This window comes from Oncorhynchus nerka, unplaced genomic scaffold, assembly GCF_034236695.1.
Source record: "Oncorhynchus nerka isolate Pitt River unplaced genomic scaffold, Oner_Uvic_2.0 unplaced_scaffold_2831, whole genome shotgun sequence".
Taxonomy (NCBI): Eukaryota; Metazoa; Chordata; class Actinopteri; order Salmoniformes; family Salmonidae; genus Oncorhynchus; species Oncorhynchus nerka.
The window spans coordinates 5,892-16,450 of NW_027038469.1; the positions used below are offsets into that span (position 1 = coordinate 5,892).

Consider the following 10,559-nt stretch of genomic DNA (forward strand, 5'->3'; position numbering starts at 1 on the left):
GTATCAGTCTCAGGGTCATCCTATATCCCTGTATCAGTTTCAGGGTCATCCTATATCCCTGTCTCAGTCTCATCCTATATCCCTGTATCAGTCTCAGGGTCATCCTGTATACCTGTATCAGTCTCAGGGTCATCCTGTAATCTGTATCAGTCTCAGGGTCATCCTGTATGCCTGTATCAGTCTCAGGGTCATCCTAGATCCCTGTATCAGTCTCAGGGTCATCTATATCCCTGTATCAGTCTCGGGGTCATCCTATACCCTGTATCAGTCTCGGGGTCATACTGTATCCCTGTATCAGTCTCAGGGTCATCCTATATCCCTGTATCAGTCTCAGGGTCATCTATATCCCTGTATCAGCCTCAGGGTCTTCCTATATCCCTGTATCAGTCTCAGGGTCATCCTATATCCCTGTATCAGTCTCAGTGTCATCCTATATCCCCGTATCAGCCTCAGGGTCATCCTATATCCCTGTATCAGTATCAGGGTCATCCTATATCCCTGTATCAGCCTCAGGGTCATCCTAAACCCCTGTATCAGCCTCAGGGTCATCCTAGATCCCTGTATCAGTCTCAGGGTCATCCTATATCCCTGTATCAGTCTCAGGGTCATCCTATATCCCTGTATCAGTCTCAGGGTCATCTATATACCTGTATCACTCTCAGGGTCATCTATATCCCTGTATCAGTCTCAGGGTCATCCTATATCCTTGTATCAGTCTCAGGGTCATCCTATATCCCTGTATCAGTCTCAGGGTCATCCTATATCCCTGTATCAGTTTCAGGGTCATCCTATATCCCTGGCTCAGTCTCATCCTATATCCCTGTATCAGTCTCAGGGTCAACTATATCCCTGTATCAGCCTCAGGGTCATCTATATCCCTGTATCAGCCTCAGGGTCATCCTATATCCCTGTATCAGTCTCAGGGTCATCCTATACCCTGTATCAGTCTCAGGGTCATCTATATCCCTGTATCAGTCTCAGGGTCATCTATATCCCTGTATCAGTCTCAGGGTCATCCTATACCCTGTATCAGTCTCAGGGTCATCCTATATCCCTGTATCAGCCTCAGGGTCATCCTAAACCCCTGTATCAGCCTCAGGGTCATCCTAGATCCCTGTATCAGTCTCAGGGTCATCTATATACCTGTATCAGCCTCAGGGTCATCCTATATCCCTGTATCAGTCTCAGGGTCATCTATATCCCTGTATCACTCTCAGGGTCATCCTAGATCCCTGTATCAGTCTCAGGGTCATCCTAGATCCCTGTATCAGTCTCAGGGTCATCCTAGATCCCTGTATCAGTCTCAGGGTAATCTATATACCTGTATCAGTCTCAGGGTCATCCTAGATCCCTGTATCAGTCTCAGGGTCATCCTATATCCCTGTATCAGTCTCAGGGTCATCCTAGATCCCTGTATCAGTCTCAGGGTCATCCTATATCCTTGCATTTTCATGTCATTTTGCGACCAACTGTTGCATGCCTAGCTAGCTGCTTAAGTTAGATGATCAGTCTGTCAAGTCACTAGAGGATTTTGTTTTGGTAAGAGAACAGGCACCCAGGCTAAGAGGAAAGGTTGATTATGTCAAATATACTACAGCAGCCGGGATCCTGTCTCACCTGTCGGCCATGGGCGGGGCTTGTCTCTGCTTGTTGACCTTGGCGTACAGCCCGTCCAGGGGGTCCTTATTGGATGGCTCGTTGCCGTGGGAGGGGCCGAGGCCGTGGGGTGGCGGGCGTTGGGGAGATGGGGTGCGGGTTCTGCTGTAGGGGGAGTGACGCGGGGAGGAGTTGTCTCTGAAGTTGTTGATGCGTGCGTAGTTGGGGTCCATGTAATCATCCTCAACATCAGGTCCTTTTTCTCTGGCCTGACGCTCCCTCAGCTCCGCGTGCTTCGCCTCGATCCTGGAACAGATATGAATCAACAGGAGGAGTTACCTACAGTACACACCTGTACTAACCTCTGGGACAGATATGTACACACCTGTACTAACCTCTGGGACAGATATGTACACACCTGTACTAACCTCTGGGACAGATATGAATCAACAGGAGGAGTTACCTACAGTACACACCTGTACTAACCTCTGGGACAGATCTGAATCAACAGGAGGAGTTACCTACAGTACACACCTGTACTAACCTCTGGGACAGATATGTACACACCTGTACTAACCTCTGGGACAGATCTGAATCAACAGGAGGAGTTACCTACAGTACACACCTGTACTAACCTCTGGGATAGATCTGAATCAACAGGAGGAGTTACCTACAGTACACACCTGTACTAACCTCTGGGACAGATCTGGATCAACAGGAGGAGTTACCTACAGTACACACCTGTACTAACCTCTGGGACAGATCTGTACACACCTGTATTAACCTCTGGGACAGATCTGGATCAACAGGAGGAGTTACCTACAGTACACACCTGTACTAACCTCTGGGACAGATATGTACACACCTGTACTAACCTCTGGGACAGATATGTACACACCTGTATTAACCTCTGGGACAGATCTGGATCAACAGGAGGAGTTACCTACAGTACACACCTGTACTAACCTCTGGGACAGATATGTACACACCTGTACTAACCTCTGGGACAGATCTGGATCAACAGGAGGAGTTACCTACAGTACACACCTGTACTAACCTCTGGGACACATCTGGATCAACAGGAGGAGTTACCTACAGTACACACCTGTACTAACCTCTCTGGGACAGATCTGGATCAACAGGAGGAGTTACCTACAGTACACACCTGTACTAACCTCTGGGACACATCTGGATCAACAGGAGGAGTTACCTACAGTACACACCTGTACTAACCTCTGGGACACATCTGGATCAACAGGAGGAGTTACCTACAGTACACACCTGTACTAACCTCTGGGACAGATCTGAATCAACAGGAGGAGTTACCTACAGTACACACCTGTACTAACCTCTGGGACACATCTGGATCAACAGGAGGAGTTACCTACAGTACACACCTGTACTAACCTCTGGGACACATCTGGATCAACAGGAGGAGTTACCTACAGTACACACCTGTACTAACCTCTGGGACAGATCTGAATCAACAGGAGGACCTGTACTACAATAAATAATAACCACCACCCTGTAATAAATAATAACCACCACCCTGTAATAACCACCACCCTGTAATAAATAATAACCACCACCCTGTAATAAATAATAACCACCACCCTGTAATAACCACCACCCTGTAATAAATAATAACCACCCTGTAATAAATAATAACCACCACCCTGTAATAAATAATAACCACCCTGTAATAAATAATAACCACCACCCTGTAATAAATAATAACCACCCTGTAATAAATAATAACCACCACCCTGTAATAACCACCACCCTGTAATAAATAATAACCACCCTGTAATAAATAATAACCATCACCCTGTAATAAATAATAACCACCCTGTAATAAATAATAACCACCCTGTAATAAATAATAACCACCCTGTAATAAATAATAACCACCCTGTAATAAATAATAACCACCACCCTGTAATAAATAATAACCACCACCCTGTAATAAATAATAACCACCACCCTGTAATAAATAATAACCACCACCCTGTAATAAATAATAACCATCACCCTGTAATAACCACCACCCTGTAATAAATAATAACCACCACCCTGTAATAACCACCACCCTGTAATAAATAATAACCACCACCCTGTAATAAATAATAACCACCACCCTGTAATAAATAATAACCACCACCCTGTAATAAATAATAACCACCACCCTGTAATAAATAATAACCACCACCCTGTAATAAATAATAACCACCACCCTGTAATAAATAATAACCACCACCCTGTAATAAATAATAACCACCACCCTGTAATAAATAATAACCACCACCCTGTAATAAATAATAACCATCACCCTGTAATAAATAATAACCACCACCCTGTAATAAATAATAACCACCACCCTGTAATAAATAATAACCACCACCCTGTAATAAATAATAACCACCACCCTGTAATAAATAATAACCACCACCCCTAAATAATAAACCACCCTGTAATAACCACCACCCTGTAATAAATAATAACCACCCTGTAATAAATAATAACCACCACCCTGTAATAAATAATAACCACCACCCTGTAATAAATAATAACCACCCTGTAATAAATAATAACCACCACCCTGTAATAAATAATAACCACCACCCTGTAATAACCACCACCCTGTAATAAATAATAACCACCACCCTGTAATAAATAATAACCACCACCCTGTAATAAATAATAACCACCACCCTGTAATAACCACCACCCTGTAATAAATAATAACCACCACCCTGTAATAAATAATAACCACCACCCTGTAATAAATAATAACCACCACCCTGTAATAAATAATAACCACCACCCTGTAATAAATAATAACCACCACCCTGTAATAAATAATAACCACCACCCTGTAATAAATAATAACCACCACCCTGTAATAATAAAATAAATAATAACCACCACCCTGTAATAAATAATAACCACCACCCTGTAATAACCACCACCCTGTAATAAATAATAACCACCACCCTGTAATAAACCACCCTGTAATAAATAATAACCACCACCCTGTAATAAATAATAACCACCACCTGTAATAAATAATAACCACCACCCTGTAATAAATAATAACCACCACCCTGTAATAAATAATAACCACCACCCTGTAATAAAATAATAACCACCACCCTGTAATAAAACCACCACCCTGTAATAACCACCACCCTGTAATAAATAATAACCACCACCCTGTAATAACCACCACCCTGTAATAAATAATAACCATCACCCTGTAATAAATAATAACCATCACCCTGTAATAAATAATAACCATCACCCTGTAATAAATAATAACCACCACCCTGTAATAAATAATAACCATCACCCTGTAATAAATAATAACCACCACCCTGTAATAAATAATAACCACCACCCTGTAATAAATAATAACCACCACCCTGTAATAAATAATAACCACCACCCTGTAATAAATAATAACCACCCTGTAATAAATAATAACCACCACCCTGTAATAAATAATAACCACCACCCTGTAATAAACCACCCTAATAATAACCATCACCCTGTAATAAATAATAACCATCACCCTGTAATAAATAATAACCACCACCCTGTAATAAATAATAACCATCACCCTGTAATAAATAATAACCACCACCCTGTAAATAAATAATAACCATCACCACCCTGTAATAAATAATAATACACCACCCTGTAATAAATAATAACCACCACCCTGTAATAAATAATAATAAATAAACCACCACCCTGTAATAAATAATAACCACCACCCTGTAATAAATAATAACCACCACCCTGTAATAAATAATAACCACCACCCTGTAATAAATAATAACCACCACCCTGTAATAAATAATAAATAATAACCACCACCCTGTAATAAATAATAACCACCACCTCTGTAATAAATAATAACCACCACCCTGTAATAAATAATAACCACCACCCTGTAATAAATAATAACCATCACCCTGTAATAAATAATAACCACCACCCTGTAATAAATAATAATCACCACCCTGTAATAAATAATAACCACAACCCTGTAATAAATAATAACCACCACCCTGTAATAACCACCACCCTGTAATAAATAATAACCACCACCCTGTAATAATAAATAATAACCACCAATGTCTAAAATAATAACCACCACCCTGTAATAAATAATAACCACCATCACCACCCTGTAATAAATAATAACCACCACCCTGTAATAAATAATAACCACCACCCTGTAATAATAAATAACCACCACCCTGTAATAAATAATAACCACCACCCTGTAATAAATAATAACCACCACCCTGTAAATAATAACCACCACCCCGTAATAAATAATAACCACCCCTGTAATAAATAATAACCACCACCCTGTAATAAATAATAACCACCACCCTGTAATAAATAATAACCACCACCCTGTAATAAATAATAACCACCCTGTAATAAATAATAACCACCACCCTGTAATAAATAATAACCACCACCCTGTAATAAATAATAACCACCACCCTGTAATAAATAATAACCACCACCCTGTAAATAAATAATAACCACCACCCTGTAATAAATAATAACCACCACCCTGTAATAAATAATAACCACCACCCTGTAATAAATAATAACCACCACCCTGTAATAAATAATAACCACCACCCTGTAATAAATAATAACCACACCCTGTAATAAATAATAACCACCACTGTAATAACCACCACCCTGTAATAAATAATAACCACCACCCTGTAATAAATAATAACCACCACCCTGTAATAAATAATAACCACCAATCCTGTAATAAATAATAACCACCACCCTGTAATAAATACCCTAACCACCACCCTGTAATAAATAATAACCACCACCCTGTAATAAATAATAACCACCACCCTGTAATAAACCACCCTGTAATAAATAATAACCACCACCCTGTAATAAATAATAACCACCACTGTAATAAATAATAACCACCACCCTGTAATAAATAATAACCACCACCCTGTAATAAATAATAACCACCACCCTGTAATAAATAATAACCATCACCCTGTAATAACCACCACCCTGTAATAAATAATAACCACCACCCTGTAATAAATAATAACCACCACCCTGTAATAAATAATAACCACCACCCTGTAATAAATAATAACCACCACCCTGTAATAAATACCATCACCCTGTAATAAATAATAACCACCACCCTGTAATAAATAATAACCACCACCCTGTAATAAATAATAACCACCACTGTAATAAAATAATAACCACCACCCTGTAATAAATAATAACCACCACCCTGTAATAAATAATAACCACCACCCTGTAATAAATAATAACCACCACCCTGTAATAAATAATAACCACCACCCTGTAATAAATAATAACCACCACCCTGTAATAAATAATAATAACCACCACCCTGTAATAAATAATAACCATCACCCTGTAATAAATAATAACCACCCTGTAATAAATAATAACCACCAATAAATAATAATACTGTAATAAATAATAACCACCACCCTGTAATAAATAATAACCACCACTGTAATAAATAATAACCACCCTGTAATAAATAATAACCACCACCCTGTAATAAATAATAAATAACCACCCTGTAATAAATAATAACCACCACCCTGTAATAAATAATAACCATCACCCTGTAATAAATAATAACCATCACCCTGTAATACCCTGTAATAATAACCACCACCCTGTAATAAATAATAACCACCAATAAATAATAACTGTAATAAATAATAACCACCACCCTGTAATAAATAATAACCACCACCCTGTAATAAATAATAACCACCACCCTGTAATAAATAATAACCACCACCCTGTAATAACCACCACCCTGTAATACATAATAACTGTAATAAATAATAACCACCACCCTGTAATAAATAATAACCACCACCCTGTAATAAATAATAACCACCACCCTGTAATAAATAATAACCACCACCCTGTAATAAATAATAACCACCCTGTAATAAATAATAACCACCACCCTGTAATAAATAATAACCACCACCCTGTAATAAATAATAACCATCACCCTGTAATAATAACCCTGTAATAAATAATAACCACCACCCTGTAATAAATAATAACCACCACCCTGTAATAAATAATAACCACCACCCTGTAATAAATAATAACCACCACCCTGTAATAAATAATAACCACCACCCTGTAATAAATAATAACCACCACCCTGTAATAAATAATAACCATCACCCTGTAATAAATAATAACCACCACCCTGTAATAAATAATAACCACCACCCTGTAATAAATAATAACCACCACCCTGTAATAACCACCACCCGTAATAAATAATAACCACCACCCTGTAATAACCACCACCCTGTAATAAATAATAACCACCACCCTGTAATAAATAATAACCATCACCCAAAGTTATCATTTAGTTTACAGGTAACGTAATAACACAATGTTTTCCCAGCAAACTAAAACTGGTTCTGTGCAAGTTCCCTGAACATCTGTAAGGTTGCGGCAAATGTTTTCAAGAAACAACAACTGTACAGTAATTCTGATGATTATACGTTTGTATAAAACATTCACCTGACGTTGCAAGAACGTTCCCAGAACACTTTTTGCCTGTTCTTTAAAAGGTTCCCAGAAAAACATTTAGTCTGTTCTTTAAAAGGTTCCCAGAACACATTTTGCCTGTTCTTTAAAAGGTTCCCAGAACACATTTTGCCTGTTCTTTAAAAGGTTCCCAGAACACATTTTGTCTGTTCTTTAAAAGGTTCCCAGAACACATTCTGTCTGTTCTTTAAAAGGTTCCCAAAACACATTTTGCCTGTTCTTTAAAAGGTTCCCAGAAAAACATTTTGCCTGTTCTTTAAAAGGTTCCCAGAATGCTTCATTAGGTTGGTGGGAACAGTCTAGTGGAAACATTGTGGTGACATCACAAAAGACATGTTGCCAAAAAGCACAACAACTGACCAGTGGTGCCGATGATTCTATAATGCTTCTTTTAGGTTGTATAAAACCAGCTGCTACAAGAAACGTTCCGTTCAGATGATGTACAGTATAAAACCATCTCACCTTTCTCTCTCCTCTTTCATCCTCTCCAGCTCCTCTTCACTCAGAACCTCGGACTTCTGTCTCTGTAGCGTGGATTTGGCTTCTGCTTTCTTTACCTTCGCATCTTTCTTCTTTCCAAATCTGAGAGAGCGAGAGAGAGGAGAGAAGAGGGAGAGAGAGAGAGAGAGAGAGGAGGGGAGAGGAGGAGAAAGAGGAGAGAGAGAGAGAGGGGAGAGAGGAGAGATAGATACGAAAAGGAGAGAGAGAGAGAGGGATGGGAGAGAAGAGGGAGAGAGAGAGAGAGAGAGAGGGGGAGAGGGGGAGAGAAAGAGAGAGAGAGGGAGAGAGAGGAGGAGAGATCGATACGAAAAGGAGAGGAGAGAGAAGAGGATAGGAGAGAGAAGAGGAGAGAGAGAGAGAGAGAGAGAGAGAGAGAGAGGGTAGAGGGGAGAGAAAGAGGAGAGAGAGAGGAGGGGAGGGGGAGAAAGAGGAGAGAGAGAGAGAGAGAGAGGAGAGAGAGAGAGAGAGAGAGAGGAGAGAGGAGAGGGAGAGGGGAGAGAGAAAGAGGAGAGAGAGAGAGGGGGAGAGAAAGAGGAGAGAGAGAGAGAGAGAGAGAGACAGAGGGGAGAGGGGGGAAAGGGGAGAAGGAAGAACGATCAATATCCGGTTTAAATATCCTTAAAGATAAAGCTAAATATAGGCTAACAAATGAGCCAAAACACAGGATATGAGCACACACCAGTCCACACATTCTTATTCTATGTAAGGCCTCAGGCCCTTTGAAACACTGTGACAGGGTGTCGGAAGCTATGTTCTGTTAGCATGTATCATTTCCGGTTCACAGACGGACTCATGGACTCTCTCCCCTCTCCTCTGCCATCTCTCTTTCACCCCGTCTCCAATCCTCTCTCTACTCCTCTCTTTCTCTCTTTCACCCCGTCTCCAATCTCTCTCTCTCTCTACTCCTCTCTTTCTCTCTCTCTACTCTCTTTCTCTCTCTCTCTCTCTCTACTCCTCTCTCTCTCTCTCTCTCGCTCTACTCCTCTCTCTCTACTCCTCTCTCTCTCTCTCTCTACTCCCCTCTCTCTCTGTACTCCTCTCTCTCTCTCTCTCTCTGTGTTCTACTCCCTCTCTTTCTCTCTCTCTCTCTCTACTCATCTCTCTCTCTTCTTTCCTCTCCATCTCTCTGTGTTCACATCAGGGCCATTCGTCATGCGTCCTAGTGGGGTCTCTCTTCCTCTCCATCTCTCTCTGTGTTCACATCAGGGCCATTCGTCATGCGTCCTAGTGGGGTCTCTCTTCCTCTCCATCTCTCTCTGTGTTCACATCAGGGCCATTCGTCATGCGTCCTAGTGGGGTCTCTCTTCCTCTCCATCTCTCTCTGTGTTCACATCAGGGCCATTCGTCATGCGTCCTAGTGGGGTCTAGCAGAGTGGAGAGGAGCCCTGCCACTCTGTCAAACAATAGTAACACAGAGTGGAGAGTTAATTTCACTTTTGTTTATTATCTACTTCACTTGTAAACATATGTTTCCATGCCAATAAAACCCCTTAAAGTGAATTGAAAAAAAAAAAGGAATATCGGAATATAAATATACACTACATGACCAGAAGTATGTGGACACCTGCTGCGAACAATCTCATTCCAAAATCATGGGCATTAATATGGAGTTGAATAAGTTGTAGTCATCACAGTGGGAACAACATCCTCTATTCATTCTTCCTGATGAACCCACTGAGTCAGTGTATATGTTGAAGAGGCCGACCCGGAACATCTCCCAGTCTGCGTGATTAAAACAATCTTGAAGCTGGTCTATCACTTGATGACGTGACGGGCCATTGCCCGGTTCAACCCGGGGCCAGCGTAATACAACTCCTCCATGACAC

General features: G+C 40.5%; 1 protein-coding gene across 1 annotated transcript; it reads right to left on the reverse strand.

Annotated features, from left to right (window-relative positions):
* Positions 1–1,613: 1,613 nt before the first annotated feature.
* Positions 1,614–8,819, reverse strand: LOC135566969 (partitioning defective 3 homolog B-like). The gene is made up of 2 exons (XM_065014514.1): positions 8,695–8,819; positions 1,614–1,902 (listed from the first exon to the last, which is right to left on the reverse strand). Exons 1-2 carry the CDS (start codon positions 8,712–8,714, stop codon positions 1,614–1,616), a joined length of 309 nt encoding a protein of 102 aa, XP_064870586.1. The 5' UTR covers positions 8,715–8,819.
* Positions 8,820–10,559: the final 1,740 nt, after the last annotated feature.